The sequence below is a fragment of the Anomaloglossus baeobatrachus genome, chromosome 3 (genome assembly GCF_048569485.1).
Source record: "Anomaloglossus baeobatrachus isolate aAnoBae1 chromosome 3, aAnoBae1.hap1, whole genome shotgun sequence".
Lineage (NCBI taxonomy): Eukaryota > Metazoa > Chordata > Amphibia > Anura > Aromobatidae > Anomaloglossus > Anomaloglossus baeobatrachus.
This window is the reverse complement of record NC_134355.1, coordinates 565,047,584-565,074,327: the sequence shown is the minus strand read 5'-3', so window position 1 is coordinate 565,074,327 and position 26,744 is coordinate 565,047,584. Positions and strand designations below refer to the sequence as shown.

Sequence of the window (26,744 nt, the reverse complement as noted above, 5' to 3'; positions counted from 1 at the left end):
ACTGACAGTCACATTGGTAACTCCCCATTTCATTTACAATAAGCTCTGGATTCAGCTCTATGTCTGCACATAGATCTTAACAGCTCATTTACATATTAGGAAAAATGTGGATTTCTCTGAAATAAAACATCAAATCATAGATATCCAGGTATCATTTTCAGCTTGCTATGACCTACATGGACATATAGACGGTTTAGCAGCATTGAACCTACTGACAGATTCCTTTAATTCCTACACATGTTAGCATTCATTATATAACAGCAAGTCCTGTCCTAATAGCAAGATGACAGTATCATAGAACCCTATATTACTGTTAATACAGGTCACAATATACACAACTGGCTATGACTTGCAGCCATAATGTAGATGCTAAAAGGCGCCTGCATTAAGGTTGTCAGAATGAGGCAAAGACTCCGATCCCAAGTCACGTGGGAAGGCACAGTCACTTATCGGCTAGCTATCTGCAATGAGCGGCATTCCTGACAGTACAGGTCTCCCTATGCTAGCTGGCAATCTCGACAGGAAAAAGCTGTAGATATAAGGAGCGCAATAGTGTCTTACCAGTGTAAAATATGGTGACTTTTTAATAGGAAAACTGCTCACCTAGAAAGGTTGTGAGACTCACAACCAGTATAGAGACATATAACCGCTGCAGCCGAACTCACGTGCCAAAGGCAGAACCAATACAAAAACCAGGATAATTGTGGTATACTCCGCGCTGCTGTACAAAGAATCACTCCAAATAATAAAAGCAATGGGGATGGTTTATTCTACGGATTTCGAAGAGATATCCCCTCTTCTTCCTCAGGAAAATCCACCGGTGCTTTACCGGTGGATTTTCCTGAGGAAGAAGAGGGGATATCTCTTCGAAACGCGTAGAATAAACCATCACCATTGCTTTTATTATTTGGAGTGATTCTTTGTACAGCAGCGCGGAGTATACCACAATTATCCTGGTTTTTGTTTAGCTGGCAATCTTCACGTATGTCAGATAGTTCTGATCATGGGCCAATCTATTTCTCTATAGCTGCCTTTACTAATGCAGAACACAACATAAGCAGAGTAAATCATAAATGGTAGCAATACCTTTTTACAGTACACAATCTGATGATCGAAGAGAAACACTATCCGCTGCTGCCCCTTTGATTGAAGCTGTGAGAATTTCGTTAATTCACCTGAATAGATAAGTTCTGAGCTTCTTGTCAGGATATCATCTCCCTGTGAACAAATGCGTGAAATTAAATATAATTCAGCAGAAAACTGTGATAAAACACAGAATTTCACATGATAAGATGAAGAGGACCGAGCAAAGAGAACCAATTAGGGCACTGTTCCTTAACTCCACTCCTCAAAAGCCATCAACAGATCATGTTTTCAGCATTTCATTAGTTTTGCACAAATGATAATTCCATCCCTTGGTCATTATTATTATTATTATTATTATTATTATTATTATTATTATTATTATAATAGAAATCCTGAAAACATGCCCTGTTGGTTGTTCTTGAGGACTGGAGTTGTGTGTTGGAGTCAGTGTTCCCAAATTAAGAGATTACTCGGATTAAAAAATGGTAAAAAAAGCAGCAGTAGACTTAAAGGCAATCTGTCGCCAGGTTTTTGCTCCCCCCATCTGAGAACAGCATAAAGTAGAGAAAGAGATCCTGATTCCACCAATGTGTCACTTACTGAGCTGTTTGCTGTCATTTTGATAAATTCAATGTTTTCTCTGCTGCAGATCTAGCAGTTATACAGAGCTCATGAATATACTGGACTACCTGACAGTACACAAAGTAGTCATCTAATGATAATATACTTCTGATTAAACAGTGGTTTTATCAAAACTACACTAAGCAGCCCGGTAAGTGACATATCGCTGGAATCAGGATCTCTGCCCCTACGTTATGTTGCTCTCAGATTAAGTGGGAAAAACCCGGTGACAGGTTCCCTTTAAGGAGCACATTTGACTAATGACAGCTGAACACATTGATATCAATGTGTTCAGCTGACAACTAGGGCTGAGCGGATCCGGACTGTAAAAGTCCGGATCCGTGAAGTTTCAATGATATCTCTGTGCCAGACCCGGGCGCGGGATTCCGAGTGTACGATTCGGATTCGGCAAATAAAGTAAAAATAAATAAAACAACAAATAAGCGTCAGTTTCATACTTACCGAGACTCGGTGTCATGGCGGCACATTGCTTCCGGGTCGCGCTTTCACTTCCTGTACTGTGCACGCAATCACACAGCTTTCCATGTTTTCCCCACCCACCAGCCGTCTTCTCATCTGTGATTGGTTGCAGGCTGATGCGCCCCCCAGCCTGTGACAGTCTCTGCTGCGGTCATCGCTTATCACAGCTCAGGCTACACTCAGAGATGGCAGTCTTCTCTATGGCTGCTCGCTCTGAAATGTAGCAGTGCTGCATGTGTCGCCGTGGAACCTCCTGTGGATTACGCCGGACCTGGAGGGCTGTGTTTGGGGGTTAATAAAGTGGTGACGGAGGGCGCGTTTTGTACTTTATTTCAAATAAAGGATTTTTTTTTGTGTCTTATTTATTTACATTCATTTACAGGTTTGTGTGATGCAGGTATCTGATAGACGCCTGTGCCATCACAAACCTAGGGTTTAGTAGCAGCTGTGTGCCGCTATTAACCCCTGATATTACCCAGATTGGCACCGCATCACGCCACTGGGAAGAGCCAGTAATGCACTGGGATTGTCACATCTAATAGATACGCAATACAGGGCGGCTGCGGTCTGAGAATATACCAGCCCCCCAGCCGGCATTATCATGGCTGGGGATGAAAACTGGGGGGACCACAAGTCAGATTTATTTTTTTAATTATTTATTTAAATAAATAAAAAAAAAAAAAAAGCTGCATGCGAGGGACTCCCGCGAGTCTGACATCACCGGCACAGCAGCACTATTCTGACAGGAGCGTGCATGTGTTTTCTAGGTACATGTATGCTCATGCTCAGAGAACTGCAGGCTGTGCCGGGTGATGTCATGCTTGGCAGACCCGCACGAGTCTGACATCACCGGCACAGCAGCACTCTTCTGACAGGAGCGTGCATGTGTTTCCAGGTACCTGCACGCTCATGTTCAGAGAACGGCAGGCTGTAAAAAGAAAAAAAATTCCTGCCATCAGGTGGAAATTTGGTGCTGAAATCTGGTGCAGACGATTTCAGCACCAAATGTGCACCTCCTGGCAAATAACCGCGGCAAAAACCGAGGCAAATTTTGCACCATTTAGCTTTTATTGTTAACTATCATAATGCGCTCACGTGCAGCTTCTAACCCGGCCATCAGCGGTAGACAGTGCCTCCTCGAGGCTATAGCAGACAAATGTTGCAACATTTTTAATAAACAATTGCAAAAATAATTTAAAACCCTATATACATACGTTTAAATAAAAAAATAAAATAAAATGGTGGACAACCCCTTTAAGGAGTTGACCCAACAATCTATTCTGAAAAATGGAGCTTCACCATCAGTCTTTGGAATGGTGGTTGGGATTCTCCTAAAGCCATACTAATAAGGAATACAGACTGTGAGCCCCAATGGGGACAGTGATGACAATGTACAGTATTTACAGCGCTGCAGAATATGTTTGTGCCATATGAGCAAATGTACATAAAGAAGTAAATACCTCCCAGTCCTCTATAGAGCTCTGCCAGTGGGCTATCTTGTCGATGTTTTCCAGTCTCCTCTTACGCTCGTTGATCAGTTTAGCAACATTTTTCATGGCGTTTAATGCAGCTTCAACGTCTGCAAAATCCCTGAATGGAGAGAAGATGTGTTAGATATAATCATCAATGATGGAGTCTGATGTTGTGTACAATTCTATTTTCTCTATTTTTTCATACAGACGCATCTTACTACAACTAAACAGTATATAGCATATTGTACTTAGCACTGTGTCACCTTTGTCGCTGCCTATACAGAATGCAACAGTCCATGTGTTACTGAAGTCAGCATTTAGCGCACACGTCGAGTATTTGGTGAGTTTTCCACCTCAGTATTTGTAAGGCCACGTGCACATGTGTATTTGGTTAGTTTTTTCCTCAGTATTTGTAAGGCCACATGCACACATTGAGTATTTGGTGTATTTACCTCAGTATTTTTAAGGCCACGTGCACACGTTGAGTATTTGGTGAGTTTTTTACCTCAATATTTGTAAGGCCACATGCACATATGTATTTGGTGAGTTTTTTCTTCAGTATTTGTAAGGCCACATGCACACATTGAGTATTTGGTGTATTTACCTCAGTATTTTTAAGGCCACGTGCACACGTTGAGTATTTGGTGAGTTTTTTACCTCAGTATTTGTAGCCAAAACCAGGAGTGGAACAATCAGAAGAAAAGTATAATAGAAACACGGGCACATATTCTGTATTTTTTACCCACTCCTGGTTTTGCCTTACAATACTGAGGTAAAAGCTCACCAAATACTCAATGTGTGCACGTGGCCTAACGTTGAATGAAGCTGGTCTTTGCTGGCGCTCACTGCTCCCTTCTGCTCCTAGTGCTTGCTCAGTGGGACTTCCTGAAGGCCGGCCATGCTGTCTTTGATCATATTGACTGTGGGGAGGGGTGACATTTTGTGTCACCTTAAAATATAGAGCCCAGGGAAACTGCCCCATACTACCCTCTACCCACCACAGAATGCCACTGCCTTGGTCCACTGATAAAGGTATATGGCTCATGGAAGCTGCAGTATACACAGCATGTACTATTATGTCAGTCAAAAACACTATGTAACCAATTACTTTACAGTATATTAGACAGTTACATAATTTATATTATACAATTATTTTTTTTAATCCAGCATCTGATAATCCAGAAAGTCTAATTAACTTTTTATGTCCAGCACAGAAGAGAAATACAACAGAGAGTATGTAATCATTTAGTGGATATAAAGTCTTATTGATACTCAGGTGCAAGTTTTACCTTTATATGAAAATATCAGGATACTCCTCTGTCACGTGATTTACCAATACAAACTGACAAGGATTATCAAAGTAAGCACACCAGCCTCATCAGATCTGAGAAATCTATTTAAGGCCTTTTTCACACGTACATGCCTCCGGTATGTGCCTCTGGTACGTGTTTGGCAGTTTTCTCACGTACCGGAGACACGTACACATGTAGACCTATGTATTCCTATGGTTTTGGACACATGTAAGTATTTGCGCACGGAACGTGTGTCCGTTCCGTACTTACGTGTGTCCGTGTGTTTCTCACGCCGACATGTCCGTTTTTCCCTGGCATCACGGGTGTCACACGGAACGCAAACGTGTCACACGTAATGCTAACGGACCACACGGATGTGTTCTGTGTGACACGCACCGGAAAAAAGACATGTGTCTGTGAGAAAAAAAACAAAACATTACTTACCTTCTCCAGCCCTGCAGTCTCTGCCTCTGCTGTCACTTGCTGCCGACCGCCGCTCATTATGCTCATTGCATATTCACTTCACTGCGGCTGGAAGCAGCAGCAGCGGGGAGTCAGCAGGACCGGAGACCGAAGATCAGCACCACGGACAGCGACGCCAGGGACAAGTGAGTAGAAAGTTCACGTTCTCCGTGTGTTATCACGGATAACACACGGAGAACACACGTAGCCCATAAACACGGGTCACAGAGGGCAAAACGCACCTCTGACACGTCCGTGAAAAACGTGCGTGGTTTTTCACGAACGTGTGAAAGAGGCCTAATAGTGTATACGGTCTGTATTGTAAAATCTAGGAAAAGTTTCCCTTTAAGCTCAAACTGTTGTCACCACCTTAATGGATCCATCCATGTGTAATATAGTGGATTTATTCAGGCGCCTCAATAGACAACAGAGATTTGGGATCATATGCTCCCTATGAACCTGCGTCCTACCTGTGCTGGGGGTTGGTATATTTCAGCAGCTCCGCAAGCTGCAGGGGATATTTGCAAATTTTCTGCACCGGTGTCAGCAAGAAACCGTCTAGAGAGATGTCAATCATCTTCTGCACCAGGCGGCACGTCTCAAAGAAGTAACCATACTTTTTGACCTTGCTCAGTTTGGAGAGTTCTGTGCAGGCGTTCGGATGATTGTTGCAGTATTCGGAATAGATCTGAAAGTCATTTTGCTATTAAAAAAAAAAGAAGAGTAAAATGTAAGATATAATCAAATCAATGGACATCATAGGGATAGGTGAATGATATATGACTTACATATTGAAGGAAGCAGGAGCCGATCTCGCTCAGATGAGGAGCGTCTTTGATGATTCTCTTCTCTAATGTTTTCAGGAATTTCTTTTGGAATTTGTAAATGTCCTCAATATTTCCAAAAATTGTCCAAAGTTGTTCTTCTGTGAACATGTCGGCCCTTTTACGACACTGCTTGATGTAACCCTTGAAAATTATAAACCAGGATTTTTAAGTGTATTTAAAAAAAAAATAAAATTTGGTAACTATTTTTTATTTTTCATATCACAATCTGTATTAAAATAATGTGAAATCTTGCAGTTTTCACACTGACCATTGGTGCTATTTTAGATTCATACTTCCTGTTCCAAAAATTTGACCCACACATTAGTAGCAATAGACTGACCTAGTACCTAACTTTTGTATTGAAGCATCTAATGAGCGTGTGCAAAGGTCATTTAACCCATTCTCTATAGGACTTTAAGAATTGCAGAAAAAAATGTTACAAGGATTATAATAAAAAAACAACCAAAATGCTTCCTTGTCTAAAGGAAGCCTATAAAGGGGAAATTTTAGGTAATAGGACAGCTGCTGTGATAGGTGGCACTTGCTCTAAAGTACTTGATTGATTTATGACCTTCTTTAAAGGACTTCTCCTCATTTGGGGATTTTTTTTTTAACTTAAAGGGAATCTGTCACCACATTTGACCCGTCTAAACTATTAACATAGACATACAGGTTATAGACTTCTGAAGCAGTCCTACCTGTCTGCCTCATATCAGATACCTTGTTGTGGATAAATCATATGTTATCACTTTATGTAAATTATCTCCTCCAGGCTATGGGGCGGATCCTGCCTGAAAGATAACTCCACCTCCAGGGCTTATTTTAAATAAAAGGGGTGTTACCAGTGTGAGACAAGTTACTAACACAGAACAGGAGAAATGAAATTTGACTTCTTGCAAATACATTTTTTGCAGCTCTCTGAGCTCTGCTGTATTGCAACAATATTGCAACCCTGTCTGCCTGTGAGATGGAGACTGAAGCTAAGAGGAACCTGCAGATGTGTCAGTTATAATCACACACAGCTCTGCAGTGAGAGCCGAGAGCAGCCATCACACCTCACACTGGTAACACCTCCTTCTAGTTATAATAAGCTCTAGAGGCGGAGTTATCTTCCAGGCAGTGTACTCCCCATAGCCTGGAAGAGCTCATTTACATAAAGTGATAAAAGATGATTTATAAACAAGAAGGCCTCTAACACGAGACAGACAGATATGACTTTTTCAGCGTTCGATAACCTGTATGTCCTTGTTAATATGTTAGATGCTCAAAAGTGGTGACAGTTTCCATTTAAATCACCACTCCAGCATTTTTTTCAGCACTAGAGTGGTGCTTTAAGGGTACGCTCACATGAACGTTGAAATCGGACGAGTGAAATGCGAGAAAATCTTGCATTGCACTCTGACCAATGTTAGTCAATGAGGGTGAGCAGTTGGTCAGCATTTCTCGCATCCAGATTCTGGATGTGAGAAAAGCGGCAGCATGCTGGGATTTTCTGCGAGAGCCGTATTTCTCGCACCCATTTAAGTGAATGAGTGTGAGAGATCCACCGGACTGCACTCGGATATTATCCCAGTGCAGTGCAATATACACACAGGCTGACCATGGAGTAAATGGGGGGATTAACCCCTCCCTCTCCTCCGCAGCGCCCGCCCTCAGCTTCACAGCTGTGACCTGATTGGGTCACAGTCGCATGACACTCGGCTGACGCTCGCAGGAGAGCCTGTGCGGGGGTATCATTAGCATATCGCATCCGATGCTGTCGCATCGGATACCATACGCTCGTGTGAGTCCAGCCTAAATCTAAGTCTCCTACATCGGTTTTATAATCACACTCCGGTGGCTTCATCTTTCTTCGGTGCCGCTTCGGTCCTGGTGGCGCTACCTTGTATCTGTAATTTCTGATTGGCCAGAAGTTATGTCACAAGCTCCCAATACAAGTCTATGAGAGCCAGGACAAGGTCAGAACAAGGCTGTCATAGAGTTGTATTGGTTTGTAACCTACGGCGCGCTCCATGAAACAGTGGAGCTGCCTTTAGGTCACAAATGGTTGGATACCGAAGGGAGCGACACTGGAAAAAGATGAGGACGGTGTCAGGTGAGTGTAAGACAGGGGACTTACATTTAAGGCAGCACTTCAGCTCCAAAATAAAAAAAATAAAATGCTGGAGTGTACTCTAAATGCATGTAACTGGGCCTAACAAATAATTTTTGCAATCGGGTTTCATTAAAATGTTAACTTTTTCCGTTCTATAGCCTGTGTTGCATTGCCTATTACTGGCTATGGAATGAGTAAACTGAAAATCTGTCAGTAAGCCTGCTATGACAGTCTGATGGTGAACCTATCACTGCCCTCTCTTTTTTTCTTTGCTCTTCTCAGTATTGTTGTTGGAAAATCCGTGTCATTGTCAGTGGTATTAAGTGGTATTGCAGCCGGTAATTTGTAATTTGATGCAGGATTTTGCATAGACATTCTTTAAATGATGGCCGCATCTTATCTTTTACCACAAACAGGTCATTATAATATATTGATTTTACCCCAAATTAATTTTGTTGGTAGATCTGCAATTTCTCTTTTTACCTCACATATATCCTTCAGATGTTTGATGTAGTCCTTCTCTGTATTTAAGATCTCATTGATGACGTTGGTCCTCATTTGATCCTTGTTTGTTTGCCCAAAACCATGACGCCTCAGGAGATTCTTGGCATCCGGGTTTTTGTCTCCAGGCCGACTGGTATAGTCTTCTAGAGGCTCATCCTGGTTCACACGAAGCTGCGTGGATACGAGTATGGTAGTAAATGCATTGCACTAATGAAATATTGGCAGCTTGTCATGAATATTGCCGCCACGCCATAATTATCATGGTCATTACTATGCACTGCGGTGTGGGGTGACAGACGTCCACCATTCATGAACACATCTGGTCACTAGATGGTGTGTTACACCAGAGTTTGCTCTGCTGCCCTTGCAAATAAACTGAAAAAATATGGCTGTGAAATAGAGCATGGCTAATACCAACCTTCTCCATCGCCCTCAGACTATGCAGGACGCTTATTCATAGGCTTCAAGATGAGTCACTTCTGAACGCAAAGGCTAAAATTCTGGATCACAATCGCAGTCGTACTGAGCTACAAGCAAAGCACGGGATTCCCTGTTGGGCCCACGCTTGACCTGAAAACAGGGTCCAGACACTGCAGAACCCACAAGATTCTTTAGAAGAGCACCCCATCATTCAGACGGCCCTTTTCCTTTGCATGTGAGAAAAAAAATATATATAGATTTTTTTTTATCAGTGTTTCTTTATATCATTTCCATCCATTTAATTAGTCCAAGTGTCATCTGTTCTTCTCATATGCAAAAATTGAAAAAAGTAAATTTTAAGCTTCTTCTACCCATTAAAGGAAACCTGTCAGCAGATCCATGCTGCATAAATCACAGGGAGCTTGAAATCGCTTTGTCATTTCAAAGAACATAGAATCTATGGGGTATTGTCAAGAGGAAGATGAGAGACCCCAGACCCAACAATGCAGACGAGCTGAAGGCTGCTATCAAAGCAACCTGGGCTTCCAGAACACCTCAGCAGTGCCACAGGCTGCTCACCTCCATGCCACGCCACATTGATGCAGTAATTCATGCAAAAGGAGCCACGACCAAATATTGAGTGCATTTACTGTACAGACTTTTCAGTAGAACAATAAATCATTTTTTCAGTTTGTCTTATATAATATTCTAATTTTCTGAGATAATGACGTTTGGGTTTTCTTTGGCTGTAAGCCATAATCATCAAAATTAAGGCTATGTGCCCACGGGAGATTAAACCTGTGGATTTATCTGCAGGTTTCAGCATGCACAGACACTCCTCATGTTATTCTATGGGACATGGCGAGTGTTGTGTCCATGCTGCAGATACATGCAGCTGCAGAACATGCTGCGGATGTCCCGCAGCCGCACGTAATTGCATATCAATTCTTTCTGTGGAATTACCTGCGGAAATCCCGGCTCTCCACTATGGATATAGGGCCAGGACTTCCGCAGGTAATCCACATGAATGTCCGCAGGTTTACCGCAGCTATTTCGCTGTACTACCGCAGCTATAAATAGCTGAGGATTCCGGAGAGCAGCTGTGGGAAACCTGCGGCTGTACCTGCGGATATATCCGCAGGTACAAACTCCCGTGGGCACATAGCCTTACGGAAAAAAACACATGAAATAGATCACTCTGTGTGTAATGACTCTACAGTATATAATATATGTGTTTCCCTTTTTGGATTAAATTACTGAAATAAATTAACATTTTGATGATGTTCTAATTTATTGAGAGGCCCTTGTATAGGTTGAAGATCTGTCCGGGGACCACTGCCAGAGAAGAGACTAGTCCCACAGCGCCCCTCTCTGGCTTCTCCCTCCGCCACTCCAAGTGATTATCAGGTCCTTTCCATCTGTGTACATAGGGAGATACTTGTCGTTCACCTTGACCAACTCTGGGAATAGTTGGCCAGAGGTGTAGCCGGACTGGTCTGATTTCTGGTTGTGGTCCCCGGCTGGGTTTTCTACCTATATATTCTCCGAAACACTCCTGAAAATATACATATTAACAACAAGCATTTCACTACGCAGTCTGTTGCTGACAGGACTATTTAAAGGGCCTCTGTCAGCACAGAATGATTATTCAAACCAAGCGCAGGTGCTCGGTGCACAATGGCGGGGCTCATCAATTATGTGCACCTTCCCACCTGTTTGATTTCCACCTATCTCCTCTGCTTTATGAATCCAGAGCTATCAATCACAGAAGAGCGGAGGGAGGAGACTGAGGGAAAACAGGTTGGATGGGGCACGTAACCGATTAGCCCCAACATGATGCACCAATCGCCTGTACATTGATGTGAACAGTCATTCTGTGCTGACAGTGGCCCTTTAAATGGCGTCTAAGTAAACAGAAGACACCCAAACTGAGTGAACAGAAGTCACCCAGTCATCTAAGAGAAATAAAAGGAACAGCATAATGTAAAGTAAGGTATTTTCTCATGGAGATTTCTGGGGATTTTTTGGAGAGGATTCACTCAAAAAAAATGTGATGTTACAACTCAACTGCATACAACGTAACACTGCTGTTTACTAGGTTTTTACTTTGTTTTACATGAAAAACAATGACAATTTTTGAAATTAGCTTGGAAAACTCTTCCAATTTCTTTATGTGCTATTCATATGGGAAGGTTTTTTGTTATATATGTATTTTTTCCCCACTTTGAAAAATACCTGATGGAAAAAAGTGCATTCCACTTCTTTGAGGGCAGGGCACTGATGAGGTACACTCAAAACTCACAAAGACTCCAAAAAATCTTTTCAACAAAAATAAATATTCTAAAACTCTTCCAAACCAATACAAGAAAAACAAGGGAAAAAAAAACAAAAAAACATTTCCTAAAGTAGTTCACACTTGAAAAATGTGTTATTTTTGAACACCTCAAAAAACTCATTCTGAACATTGTCTTCTGAGAAGTAATGATCCAGAATATTTTTTTCATGAGGAATACAAGTATTCGTTGAACAGACATGTCAGGTGTAGTGATAGGTCATCATTGTAGCCTCTTTTCACTGTTAGGCTATGTGCCCACGGGACTCTGTACCCGCGGATTTTGCCACGGAAAGCCTGCAGATGTATCTGGATTTTCTAGATAAATCTGCAGGTTTTAGCAAGCACAGACACTCCCCATGTTATACTATGGGACATGGGGAGTGTCTGTGTCCATGCTGCAGTATGTGCGGCTGCGGAATATGCTGCGGATGTCCCGCAGCCGCACATAACTGCATGTCAATTATTCCTGCAGAATTACCTGCGGAAATCCCGCCTCTCCACTATGGAGATAGAGGCTGTGACTTCCGCAGGTAAGTCTCACGAATGTCCGCAGGTTTATCTTAGATATTTCGCTGGACTCCCTCAGCAATGTATAGCTGCGGATTCCAGGGAGCTGCTGCGGGAAACCTACGGACCTACCTGCGGATATATCTGCGAGTACATAGTCCCGTGGCACATAGCCTAAGTGGTAGTTCAGATTACTGACAATTCGACAATTCCTAAGAATATGGAGGCAGCAATGGACAAAATCACTGAGAACATTACATTTCTCCAAACATTTTTTCAGGTTGTCTGATGTCCAGATGCTCAATGGACTCAGCCATCATTTTGTGTATGTTCTGTATTTTTAAGATGTTGTGAAAGTTTTAAATCATTGGGTCGAGTGTCCATGCATATTATGATTAAAGGGCACCAATCACCAGGATTTTCCTATATAGCCTAAAGCCAGTGTTATACTGGCACTATCAGGCTGATTCTATACGTACCTTTAGTTGTGAGATTGAATGTATAGGTTTTGAAACACAAGCAAGTAAAGTTTGTAATTTGAGCAGCTTTTTGAGTGACAGCAGCTGCTGATCAGTTGATAGCTGGGGTGGGTATTCATAGTGATTCCTGCCCCCTGCCTGTCCATCCTCCCCCAGTTATTTATTCTATTTCTATTATAGAATCGTTTTACTAAGTGACTAGAAGGACCTGTGCTGATGTCATACCCATGTGACCAGAAGGGGTGGGGCCCTAGTCAACTGAAAAATAATGTTGCTTCCTTGTATCAGCTATGCTGGCTGAGGCCCCGCCCCTTCTGGTTACATAGGTATGACATCAGCACAGGTCCTTTTAGTCACTTAGTAAAACGATTCTATAATAGAATTAGAATAAATAACAGGGGGAGGACAGACAGGCAGGGGGCGGGGATCACTATGAATACCCCCCCTAGCTATCAGCTGATCGGCAGCTGCTGTCACTCAAAAAGCTATTCATTTTACAAGCTTTACTTGCTTGTCTTTCAAAACCTATATATTATAGTTGACCACTACAGGTATGTATAGAATCATCATGATAGTGCCAGTATAGCACTGGCTTTAGGTTATATAGGAAAATCCTGGTGATTGGTGTGCTTTAAGAAGTATCCTAGATAAACGTCAGCAGTGGACATGAATCTTTCATGGATTTATGAAGATGTGGAAATAAATAAGGCACATTCCTAATCCACCATGAAGGACATCTTATATCGTGTTATTCTTTAGACATCCACACATATTAGATTTAAGTTGGCCAAAGATGCAGAATTTTGGCCAACCATTGAATATAAATGTGGGTCTCCAGACTCTTCACTTGTCAGATTAAAGTATGAGGCAGTGTGAATTCAAGAACCCATCCTTTTGTTCTTCATGGAGATAGCATGTCGTCAGAGATTGCTACTTTATCCTCTTTGAATACACATGAATGCTCAGCATTTATATGTATGAGGCACTCTAATTTATGAAGACGTTGTCTGGTTGTACCCTAAATATGCTGAGCACAGTACTTAAAGATATTGGTAATAATTATCATAACATCATAGAGAAGGTTTGACTTCTAGTGTGTTGGTCTTAGCTCCATGTTACCAGCTGCTTCATGTATTGTACAGGGCACTGTTGAGTGTCAGACATTGGTGTTGGATAATTGCTATACAACTTTATAGAAATTTCCTTTAATTGGGTACTTACTCTTACAAAACTTGCTGGAAACCATCCTTCACTGTCCAGGATGCGTCCCCACCACCACTCCTTGTTGGTAGCATCCATTACTTCAATAACACTGCCAGCCTTGAAGCCCAGTTCTTGATCGTCCATAGTGACATGGTCCCACAGAGCTTCTGCGTAGACCACACTGCCATCGCTTATCAGCTGTAGAGAAACATATTCACTCAATGTAGAGGTTATTAGGCCATCATTTTCACGCATGTACACCACAGCTTGTAATATGCCAAGCTCCTTTCTGTAGTAGATGTGTTACACGTCTCATTCTGAAATGGGGTCTAGGCTCTGTCATAGTAATTGACAGTAGCATACTGTGTAAGCACACTCCCCAGAGCATTGCTCCAGTGTTTGGACCATTAATGCCTAGGTCTAATCTCCATGTCTACAAAGATGATAAAGATCAGACATGGAATTCAAATAAGTAGAACTTCTCCATTGCATGCACTGTATCATGGCATTAGGGAAATGGACTTTATCACAATTATATGGGATCTCTCAGCAAGTATGTAATCTGAGAGCAGCATGATGTATGGGGCTGAAATCCGGATTCCACCGATGTGTCACTTGCTGATCTTCATGCATGCTGTCAATTTGATACACTCACTTTTTTCTCAGAATGCTGAGCCCTGTGTAACCCCACCTACACCACGGATTGGCAGCTTTGTTTGTACACTGTGCACAGGCAGAAAACTGCTAATAGAGGCCAGGATGTGGTTATGTTAGAGCAGATGGTTAGAAGGAATAAAGGCCACGTCTCACTAAGCGACATCGCTAGTGACATCGCTGCTGAATCACGGTTTTTGTGACGCAACAGCGATCTTGCTAGCGATGTCGCTGTGTGTGACATCCAGCAACAACATGGCCCCTGCTGTGAGGTCGCCGGTCGTTGCTGAATGTCCTGGACCATTTTTTGGTCGTTGCTCTCCCGCTGTGAAGCACACATCGCTGTGTTTGACAGCGAGAGAGCAACGATCTGAATATGTAGGGAGCAGGGAGCCGGCTTCTGCGGACGCTGGTAACCAAGGTACACATCGGGTAACCAAGCAAAGCGCTTTGCTTGGTTACCCGATATTTACCTTGGTTACCAGCGTCCGCAGCTTCTAGAAGCCGACTCCCTACTCCCTGCACACGTAGCCAAGGTACACATCGGATAACTATAAGCAAAGCGCTTTGCTTAGTAACCCGATGTGTACTATGGTTACCAAGCACAGCGTCGTTACACGGGTCGCTGGTGGCTGATCTCTGACCTCTGTGGAGATCTGCCTGATTGACAGCTCACCAGCGACCATGTAGCGACGCTCCAGCGATCCCTGCCAGGTCAGATCGCTGGTGGGATCGCTGGAGCGTCGCTAAGTGTGACGGTACCTTTAGACACCTAGTCTTTAAGTGATTATCTCCTGCTGATAGAACACAGATTTTATTGAAAAAGCAATACTTAGCTTATCACTGGAATCAGGGTCTCTACCCCCACAACATGCTGCACTCAGATTACATAATAAAAACCTGATGACAGATTCCTTAAATATAAAAGATCCAATATGTTGATCATTCTTTACCCCCAACATCTTTCAAATTAGATTGACATATGAACAATCACACTAAAATCATATTGGTTTGGGGAATATAAATCCAATGTGTATGGCTTGTATTAGTTCTCTTACATAAATATTTACAACTATATACAATAAGTTATAATATATAATATAATTGTTATGTAATAAGACATAGGTTGTTAAAGGGATGTTCCCACAGAGTTCATTTTAATCAATTAGTCTTGGAATAATAATAATTTCCATAATTGGATGTGTTTAAAACAAAAGTTCCTGTGTTGAGATAATCTACTAAATTTGCCCCTGCTATGTACTGTGTAATGGCCGTGTCTGACCAAACAGGGACATGGTCTGATCATACCACAGCTGCTAGGTAGGGGAGAAAGTAAAAAACTGTACAGACATTTCAGCATGGGATCACAAATAATAATTTCTTTTAGGTAAAACATTTTTTTAAAAACAGGAAGGTTATGTTTTATCTCACAGAAAGAATCAGCTATGAACCCCTGCTGTAATGTCTGTATACTTTCTTTTACATCCTCCGTGACCCAGGAGATGTGGTATGATCAGACCATGTCTTTGAAGCCTAGCCTGGGAGGTGGAATCTAATGTCAGGGGCATCATACTGTTTGGTGGAATGTAGAGGCATTATAGTGTTTGTGGGGATATCATAGTTTCAACTTAGTTGACAACATCATGCTGCCTAGGCATACAGTATATGGCCAAAATTCATGTCCAAAAGAGCATGCTGTACCTCCATCTGCATCATCACAGTCTATGGCCTCATCAGTGCATAAGCCCAAATCCTATTTTGCGGAGCTTCGAACATAAGCCTTCATGGAGCCACTGAACATAGGAAAATGCGCTGTATAAACATAGCCTTACCTTGCAGCGAATAGTAGTAAAATTTTAGTCTCTATGCCCTTTACAGCCTTTTTGTTGTATTAAGAAGAAAAGGGCCCAATACTAACCCCTGTGGTACCTTACTGTTACTGTCACTTAATCACAGTGTATTCCATTTATAACCCTCTTATGTTTCTGATCACTGATCCAGTTGTTTACCCAATTACACATGTTTTTCCCTAGTCCCATTGTTCTTATTTTATATACCAACCTTTTATGTGGCACTATGTCAAATGCCTTTTAAAAGTCCAGATAGGCAACATCCATTGCCTTAGCTTGATTCAGTCTGCAATTTACCTCCTCATGGAAGTTTACCAGATTAGTTTGACATGACTGAAATCAAACAAACCTATCTTGATGCTGGGTCATAAAGTTATTTTTCTTGAAATACTCCAGGATAGCAGTTCATGAAAACACTCCAAATTTTTGTCCACAGTAGAGGTAAAACTTACCAGCTAATATTTCCAAAATCAGTTATTTACCTCTTTTGAATATTGGCACAACATTTATTATACGTCCTTCAACTGAAACAAACCTTGTCATTATGGAATACTTGAATATAAGAAATAATGATGATCTGTCTATGTTGGTATTGAATTCCTGCAGTACTCAGAGGTGTATGCCATCCAAGCTCGGTGACTTGTCTATTTTAGCATTTCTGAAGCAGGAGAATTTATAGCACCCCTAATCATGTCAGCTATGATGAGATTTATCCCATCACAGGTGATATGGTGAAAGGCTAATAGTTTAGCTGTTCCCTCATCCTCTCACATAATTTCACTTAGATTATTTGTCAGAGGGCCAAAACTATCAAGTTTAGTATCATAGTTTATGTAGTTGAATAATACTTCTGGATTCTTACTTTCTTTGGCAATGATCCTCTCTGTCTACATCTTTGAAGCTTTGATTTGTTTTTCTCTTTAGCTATTGAATGCTTCGTCATTACCCTTTCTTTATTTCTCTAAGGCCTAAAACACACTTCCGTATAAAAAACGTACGTGTCTCACTTTCTGTTTTTCGGGTCCGTGTTCCGTTTTTTTATGGGCGTTTCTCCGGTACGTGTGACATCCGTGTGATGGTGTATGCTTGCCGTGTGTGCGTGTGGAATGTCCGTGTATGTGTACGTTTCATGTCCATGTGGTGTTCGTATGTGTTGGTCTGTGTGTGTTGTAAAATGTCGTTGCTATATACCCGGTGACAGCCGACACAGACAGAGACGAGCAATGAGAATGAACTCGGGTGAACCTCACCCGACTTCATTGTCATACCACGGCTCTGTCTGTGTGTGGCGTCCTGATTAGCGGACACCTGTGATGGAATCACCGGTGTCCGCTAATCCCCTGAGTAACTGAAGTTAGCAGCGACATTTGCGCTGCCGTCACTCAGGCTACCCGCGGCTAGCCGGAGTCACCCACCCGACACCACAACTCACCTGTGACTTCTTCGCAGATCGCTCAGCTCACTTCAGACACTTGGATGACTCACAGTCACAGGTGGAGGATCCAGTGGTGGGCGCGAGTAACCTGACTGATGTCATCGGTGATCGCGCGGTTCACTTTAGTTGCTGCTTGGAGGTGATAGAGAGCAGTCATTGTGTGTGGCCGCTCCTGTCACCCCCATGTAGCAGAGCTGAGAGCGTTGTGGGACATCCATGGATTACGGCGGACCTGGATGGGTTTTTTGGTTTTATTAAATTGGTGAACGAGGGTGTTTATTTGTTTTATTTATTCTAAATAAAGGATTTTTTGAATGTGTGTGTTTATTTAATTTTAATAACACGTTAAACATGGCAGTTATCTTGGGGAGACGGCTGCCATTAACCTAGGACTTAGTGGCAGCTATGGGCTGCTGCCATTAACTCCTTATTACCCCAATTACCACCACACCAGGGCAATTCGGGAAGAGTCAGGTAGAGTCCCGGAAATGTTGCATCTAATGGATGCGGCTTTTCCGGGCGGCTGCTGGCTAATATTGTTAGGGTGGTGGGCTCCCCATAACGTGGGGCTCCCCATCCAGAGAATACCAGCCTTCAGCCGTGTGACTTTACCATGGCTGGTATCAAAAATGGGGGGGACCGCTGGTTTTTTAAATTATTTATTTATTTTACTGCACAATATAGACACGTCCACCGAATGCTGTGATTGGTTGCAGTGAGACAGCTGTCACTCAGCGTGGGGGCGTGTCTGAATGCAACCAATCATAGGTGCCGGTGGGCGGGGGAAGCAGGGAATAGTAGATTGAATAATGAGCGGCCGGCATTTTCAAAATAATTAAAGCCGCCGTAGCTTTTTCACAGCTGTTCATCGCCGCGCTGGTGATCGGGGATCGGTAAGTAATGGACAGGGGGAGATACAGACCGACCGACAAAGGGATATTGACTGACAAACACAGAAAATAATAGATTGACCGACATCGCTAACTAAGAAACACACACGGACGGTACGTGTAGCACACGGACATGCTACGTGTGCCGTCTGTGCAGGCACGGACCCATTGACTTTAGCGGGTCCGTGCCTGCGTGATGCCGGCAAAAAACGGATATGTCGACCGTGTGGGAAAACGCACACACATACTAACGACACGGACACACGTTCCGTGTGTTTTTACGTGTGTGCCTGCTACCATAGGGTAGCATTAGTCTACGTGTCTCCGTGCCGCGGGTACGTGCAAAAACGTACCAAACACGTACCGGCGGCACGGATGTGTGTCGGAGGCCTAAATGCTTTCTTTTGTCATTTATTACCCCCGTTACAGCTCGTTCTAGCCATAGTGTTTTCTGCCAGTAACTTGTTTATTACCATAGGGTTTATTTTGTGCCCAGGGCCTATTTCGGATACTTATGTAAGTGATATACAATGGCCCTTAAAGGGTCCAACCTTTTAAAGAGATATTCCTGTAATAGGCCTTTAGAAGTAATATTGGGCTAAGATAGATCCCTATGCTATGTTGCTTGTATAATAAGTAATTTGTTGCTGTAATTAAGTACTACATTTTTTTTCTTTAAAGCACTACTCCAGCATTTTTTTTAATTTTACTGCAGGAGTGGTGCTTCTAATCCAAGTTCCCTGCTCTTGGTCTTATACTTGGTCTTATACTCACCTACTGCTATCTTCATCCTCTATCCGCGCTGTTCTGTTTGGTCTATTACCGTTAGTGACCTGCCAGTAGCAATTGTGTTTCATGGAGCGTGCCAGAGGTCACAACTCAATATAACTCTATGGGAGCCTCATTCTGGCTCTCATAGACTTGTATTGAGTGCTTGTGATGTAACTTCTGACTTCCAGCTAGTCAAAAGTTGCAGTGACAATATGGCGCCATGTGACGGGAGTGGCATTGGGAAAAAGTGAAAACACTGAAAGGTGAGTATATTACTAGGGGCAGGGACCTTAAATTAAAAGCAGCTCTCCATCACTAAACAAAACAAAACAACAAAATGCAGGAGTGGTACTTTAATGTCTTGAGAAAGAGAGCTGAATTACTAGAGCAAGGAGGAATGCCCTGTGACCTTTAGGGAAGTACAGCTAGGTAAAATGTTTAGTGTCTACAATTGTTGACTGTGCCTTGATGCCTGCTCTGTAACTAGCTGTAGGAAATAATACTATGACCTGTATTAGTGACTTCTACTGTGGTCTGCACAAGGACTGTACCTCATAAAAGTAAGTAAATATGGTCTGCATCTTGAATGCTGTACTGTGAAGTGCCATGCATACATTGACCATCACTCGATGAAAGATTGTAATGGCGGTCTGGGACTACAGACACAAAAGGGTTAACCCAAACAGACTAGGGCTAGTCGCCCACTAAGCAGGATTCTAAGGTACCCTGAAACCCTGTAACCCCTATACAGGGATCTGGATTTACTGTTAGGTCCAGGAGTTCGTTGCCTGTGGAAAGGTTGCAGTCCAGCGACGGGGATTGTCGCCAGGCAGGGTCAAAACCAGGAAGTCAGCAAGGTACAGAATCAGCAGGCAGGAGGAATATTAGGGAAACAGGTCGAGGTCAAACAGGGGACAAAACAGCAAGGTGTGCACAACACCAGTAATGGGTATAGCACTAGCGAAATACAGGGCTATATCTGGCAAAGAACAGTAAAACAATGAGGATTTAAAAAGGGTGTGCAGTTGTCTAATTCGCTGAAGTGGGATTTGATAACTTCAGATGGAGGGCATACACCCCATACAGTCACAGTGGTACTGCAAGTTCTAACCAAACCAAGCTTGGTGGTTTGACGGCAACTGCAATAAAAGACCACTATTAACATTTATTTTGAGTGCCAAGTTTCTACATCTACTTGAGACGGTTTGGACCCTACATGAGCACCACCCCAGAAGTGCCGTGTGTATCAACTCATGAAGTGGTAATACGGCGGCGCCTGGTGACTGGGGCAGAAGTCGTAGCAGCCGACTCTGGTGGAGATATGACAAAGATGTAACGAGAGAGTTTTCTTATTGTTCACCATAACCACTAAGTTTTATGCCTCAGTACTGATGTGTGACGGCAGAGCCTTGCATCATCAATTGTTGTGGGGCCATGAGGCTCCGTGCCAGTAGCCAATGTTTAACCATCAAGCTTGTGCACTCATTGAGATTCTGAAAATGGTAAAATAATTTTCATCTTGAGTAAAAACCTGCCTGTGTATGTTACTGTAACATTCTTGATTGGGACGCTATGTTTGTGGTCAAAAAGACCACACACAAAAAAACTGACGCTATTACAAACTGTGTCTTCAAGATCTTGACTTTCAGTTGAATCTGGAGAAGCAAAGGATTAGAAGTCCCTTAGTATAATTTTTACCAAACGTTTTCTCAATATGGTGCAAATTCCCAAAACTAATTTATTTTACCTATTTGTATCTGGGATCCTACAATCTGTGCATATTATGATCTTATTATTTTGTATCCATGTTTATAGCAAGTCAGTATACAATGTTGAACTCTTTGAATCTGAAATCCATAACCTCATTACTAACCAATATGTCAGAGGTGATGATGAAAGGAAATACATGTTGGGATGAGCAACAATATTGGGAGTGGTAACACCATTGCTCCTGGATTTGAATGTCTAATTATATGAGTGATGCTTATATCATTGACGATATCTATATCATTGCCTAATTATGATACTCATTGATGTTGTATGTTTTTCTATGGGTGAATTTTAGCAAAAATTAATAAAAGTTATTTTAATAATTTGTGGGGTATATTTGAATAGAAAATTATATATGGGCCCCAAAGAATATCTGGCAAAGAGTTAAACGATGAGTAACAATATAGTCCCATTTCTGGCAGGTATCAAAGCAGAAATTTCGATAGTCTTCGTTTAACAAAACTGTAATTTCATCTTGAATTTTGCCAGAGTAGGATTGGAAGACTAAGAAAAGATGAGAAATAATAGTAATAGTGGCTTATCTTATGCTGGTATCTTTAGTTGATTTTCTGGAGATTATGACCCGGTTCATCAAGACATCTTTTAATAATGAATCAGGCGAGGCATGAAGTGGCATGCTCCTTAGTGGCAGCTTTGCCACAGTCTTAAGGCCGCTTTACACGCAACGACATCGCTAACGAGATGTCGTTGGGGTCAAGGAATTCGTGACGCACATCCGGCCTCGTTAGCGACGTCATTGCGTGTGAAACGCAGGAACAACCGTTAACGATCAAAATTACTCACCTTATCGTTGATCGTTGACGCATCGTTCCATTCCCAATTATCGTTGCTGTTGCAGGACGTAGGTTGTTCGTCGTTCCTGGGGCAGCATTCATCGCTACGTGTGACACCGCAGGAACGAGGAACAACCTCGCACCTGCATCCGCCCGCAATGAGGAAGGAAGGAGGTGGGCGGGATGTTCGTCCCGCTCATCTCCGCCCCTCCGCTTCTATTGGGCGGCCGCTTAGTGACGTCGATGTGACGACAAACGAACCACCCCCTTAGAAAAGAGGCGGTTTGCCGGCCACAGCGACGTCGCTAGGCAGGTAAGTATGTGTCACGGGTGTTAGTGATGTTGTGCGCCACGGGCAGCGATTTGCCCGTGACGCACAACCAACGGGGGCGGGTGCGCTCGCTAGGGATATCGATAGCGATATTGCAGCGTTTAAAGTGCCCTTTACGTGCCCATCATTGTCCTACCTCAGTTCTGACAATTTTGGCTGACCTGGGTAATATTGGTATGATGACAAGAAGTTTTTACTCCAACGTAAAGTTTTGACTCAGTACCTCTGTATTTTTGTCAGATCGGTATGTTCACATTTTGCATACATTATGCACATTTTGTGGCATTTTTATGTGTAATTTGGCCGCGTTCTTACTTTTTTATGAGAATACAAAAAGTGGTCTTGGCAAAACGCAGCAGGGCTCAAAATACAACAGTAAAAAAAAAAAAATTGCATGACGTTTCATCAACCACATTGATTATGCTGGTACTGTAAAATGCTGTGCATTTTATGCACAAAATATGTCACAGCAAAAATGCCCTATGTGAACATACCCTTATTTACAATTATATAGCTTCAGTTATTCAGAACATTTTATAGTCTGGCGCCAATTTACAAAGATGCAAGCTGGTAGATATGGAAAAAGTCCCCTCCTATGGGACACAGTTTTCCTGCATTGATGCGGCTGCATTACCCCAGATGAAGAAACGCATTCCAGGAGTATAAGGCTCAGATATAGAAATTTAACTCACTCTCTGTTATTTGGCTATACACTAAATAAAGAATCTTATAGATGTATTATCTTTTTATACACGAGCTGTAAGCTGCATGCTCTTCTGTCTGCTGGCTTGAGATTTACTTATATATGAATTGAGTATCTGGCTCAAATTTTCAGCATTTACACATATTAGAAAATCTGAAAATAGGAGCAGAATGCACCTTGTCATCAGACATAAGAAGTAAAGTTACTTACGTTCTGCTGTTTTTCCAGATCTGCTAAAGCACATTACATCACAATCTAACCCTCTACTCACTAGCACCATTATGTTCATTTCCAAAGTGGGGGCCGGGTGATTTCTTCATCAATTCCATCATTCTTCTACTAAATCACTCGTTGAACAAACCGTCTCCAGCTGTGCGGGGGGAATCTTCTGAGGGTAATCCCAAAAGAAGGGATAAAACATCATTTGCCTCTCTAGATTCAATTACCGTAGTTTATGGATTAAAAGACACACTTTTAAAAAAAATGGTGGTGGGTTTTATAATTCGGATATGCCTTACTGGAGTGGTGGTGGTGGTGTAGGGTTGGTAATACTGAGGGCTCAGAGGACGGGGGGAGTGTCACTGCAGTGGAGTGGCTCAGGATAGTCACAGGGCAGAGGGTCGGTGATAACTGCGGGCCCAGGGTTATCGCGGCGGCAAGCCCATTGATCTACTGACGCACTGAGGGCTTCATTGAACTACCGAAGCTTGACATGATGGGCTTCAAGAAAATGGCGGCAAAGGCACGTGCTGCCTTTGCTCCCATTTTCTTGCAGTCCATTGCGTCAACCACCGACAGGTCAATGGAGCCCGCCGCCTCCGCGGCCATTTTCTTGAAGTCCATTGTGTCAACAGCCTACAGTTCAATGGAGCATGCAGCATGCCGGCAGATCAATTCCGCCCTCCGCCACCGCAATACTCCCAAGCCCGCAGTATTACTGACCCTCCTGAGCCACGACACTCCCTCCTCCGAGCCCGCAGCATCGCCGAATCTCCGTTCACTGACCTCTTGAGTCGCTACACCCCCTCTGAGCCGCAGCATCGCAGACCCTGCCTCCTGTGACCCTCCTGAGTCGCTCCACCACCGCTGCTCCCCCTGGTGAGTTATTATAAGATGCACTAGTATTATAAGATGGACCCCCATTTTAACATTACATTTTTTTTCCTATTTTCCTCCTCTAATTTTGGGAAAAGTACAGTATCTATCTTTCAATCTATCTATATTTTTATATCATATCTATCTCATATCTATCTTTGCATCTATTCAAGAGTAAACCTCATGGAATGTAATTCCCATCACAACCACTGGGGTGAGTACACAGAAGCATAGACATTAGTGATGAGTGAGCGCTGCCATGCTCGGGTGTGCAATACTCATAACGAGCAGATGGATGCTTGGATGGGTGCGCTTCTAGTACCCAAGTATAATGGAAGCCAATGGGGAAGTGGAGCATTTTACCTTCCCTGGTATATTCAGTAGCACATCAGAAATAGTTAAAAGTCCTAGATTTTAGTATATCATTTCAATCATGTCAAGCTATTATCCCCTTATATATCATTGTGTATAATTTTATTTCATAAGGCCCTTGTACCTCCATCAATGATTGATGTTCACAAACAGTATTTTGGATGCCTCAAGACATTTTGGCAGCAGACATTCACGAGTTAATAGCATCCTCTGTGCTTTTCAAAATCATTCTTTTACCTGGACAGCTCCTTCTTGAGATTAGGATGTTAGTACAATCTTTTAAATATCTGAACTAATGTAACCATTAAAAAGTACCTATCACCAATCTGAGGTTACACACTTTTTTAATTAATAAGCACCAATCACCAGAATTTTCATATATAAACTAAAGCCAGTGCTATACTGGCACTATCAGGCTGATTCTATACATACCTTTAGTTGTCAGCTAGGATGTATAGGTTTTGAAACACAAGCAAGTAAAGTTTGTAAAATCAGTAGCTTTTTGAATGACAGCAGCTGCCAATCAGCTGATAGCTAAGGTGAATATTCATTTTGATTCCCGCAAACTGTCTGTCCATCCTCACATTGCTATTTATGCTAATTCTATTATAGAATCGCTTTACTAACTGACTAGAAGGACCTGTGTTGATGTCATAACCATGTGACCAGAAGGGGCAGGGCCTCAGCCAACAGAAAAATTATGTTGCTTCCTGGTATCAGCTATGTTGGCTGAGGCCCCGTCCTTCTAATCAGTTAGTAAAACGATTCTATAATAGAATTAGCATAAATAACAGGGAGCATGGACAGGCAGGGGGGCTCCCGCCCCCAATAAAAAATCACTATAAATATCCATCCCAGCTATCAGCTGATCGGCACTTGCTGCCATTCAAAAAGCTGCTCATTTAACAAATTTTACTTGCTTTTGTTTCAAAACCTATACATCCTATCTGACATCTAAGGTATGTATAGAATCATCATGATAGTGCCAGTATAGCACTGGCTTTAGGTTATAAAGTAAAATCCTGGTGATTGCTGCACTTTAAATACAAAGGGTAGCCCCAAATGGAACTCTTCCAGTTGTCCTAGAAGGACCACAAAAAGAGCCAAAATGTTAGTCCCTCCTCCTGAACAAGCATCACTTCCTCTTCATAAAGAGTTGATTGGACTTGCAAGATGTGTCCTCTCAGCTCTGCTGATTGGCTGACAGGTATTACGGAGGGCAGAGGCTTACATATTAATGGGTATTTTCTAGGCCTTCATAAGATCATCTCCTAGACGTAAAGTGAGTATGACTCTACTCTGAAGGTCAGTGATACTATGGCACTGGTACAAAATAAAACTATCCATGCATAACCAAGGTTTACAAACATTTTATCCCAGCATCTTTTATTTAATCTACATGCCGTATAATGATACAAAAGCCAGTTAAAAAAAGATATTTATTTTTGAAAGTGCATACCGAGGTCTAAAACAAGAAAATGTAAAGCAACATAAAATGTACAATTTAGCACAGGAACAATATACACAGACTAGGCTAAACACTGGACTTCTACATATTCTACACACTCTTCTAAGATCACAGAAATGTCATTAGTGCTCACTGGGGCCTCCATGTGATACACACAGCCCCAAATTTGAAGGCAATTTTGGTATTAAAATGATGCTAGAAAAAAACATTTTAATACAAGATCATTCGAGGCATCATATGGTATGTATCAAATTTGGCTTGCTTTGTCTTTACCTCTGAGGGTGTCGAGAGTGAATTAATACTGACGTTTCGGTCTACAAATAACAAAAATACTGTGTGATCTCTATGAATTCATGCGTCCCCATAGCTGTATGATGAAATGTATAGTAAAATGCCTCCTCTAGCATCAATCTAAGAACAAATCTACCGGTATAAGCCTTGCTACAAAAAGCCCCAAATACTTGGTTTCTATTCTCTGAGATCCTGACCTCTATGTGCCACTTACCTAACACTACAAGCATCATGTTCCCAGTAATATACGACGCAGACATAAGGCTTCTTGGCTGTAATCCCACACCAGATTACGCTTCAGATTACTCACACGATTTTCCTGACTGCATTTTCTCTTTTTTTTTTTCTGAGTACATATAAATATGGATGTGCTTGGTACAAAGTGCACAGTGTTGGAATCAATGAAATAAAATACATATGTTTCTCTTTGAACGGCGTTCCATGGAATCCAGAAAAGGCGATGACAGAAGAGATATGTGTTTCCCATAGTCGTGTGTCACCATGCAATACTAAGACAGAACATAGCAATGTATCACA

The 26,744-nt window shown here is 42.3% G+C and overlaps 1 protein-coding gene and 1 long non-coding RNA gene across 5 annotated transcripts in view; one reads left to right on the top strand and one right to left on the bottom strand.

The window, feature by feature from the left end:
* LOC142296855 (uncharacterized) overlaps positions 1-26,744 on the top strand; it is a 331,759-nt gene that overhangs the window by 9,817 nt on the left and 295,198 nt on the right. The window lies entirely within an intron of this gene.
* The window catches only part of ARHGEF4 (Rho guanine nucleotide exchange factor 4), a 309,794-nt gene that overhangs the window by 11,753 nt on the left and 271,297 nt on the right, over positions 1-26,744 (bottom strand). For all 3 annotated transcript variants that reach the window (XM_075340910.1, XM_075340911.1, XM_075340913.1), the window contains 6 exons: positions 13,802-13,981; positions 8,819-9,010; positions 6,202-6,381; positions 5,884-6,116; positions 3,648-3,777; positions 1,087-1,218 (listed from right to left, as the gene is read on the bottom strand). In XM_075340910.1, coding sequence (XP_075197025.1) covers positions 1,087-1,218; positions 3,648-3,777; positions 5,884-6,116; positions 6,202-6,381; positions 8,819-9,010; positions 13,802-13,981 — 1,047 coding nt within the window. The remainder of the gene's footprint in view (positions 1-1,086; positions 1,219-3,647; positions 3,778-5,883; positions 6,117-6,201; positions 6,382-8,818; positions 9,011-13,801; positions 13,982-26,744) is intronic.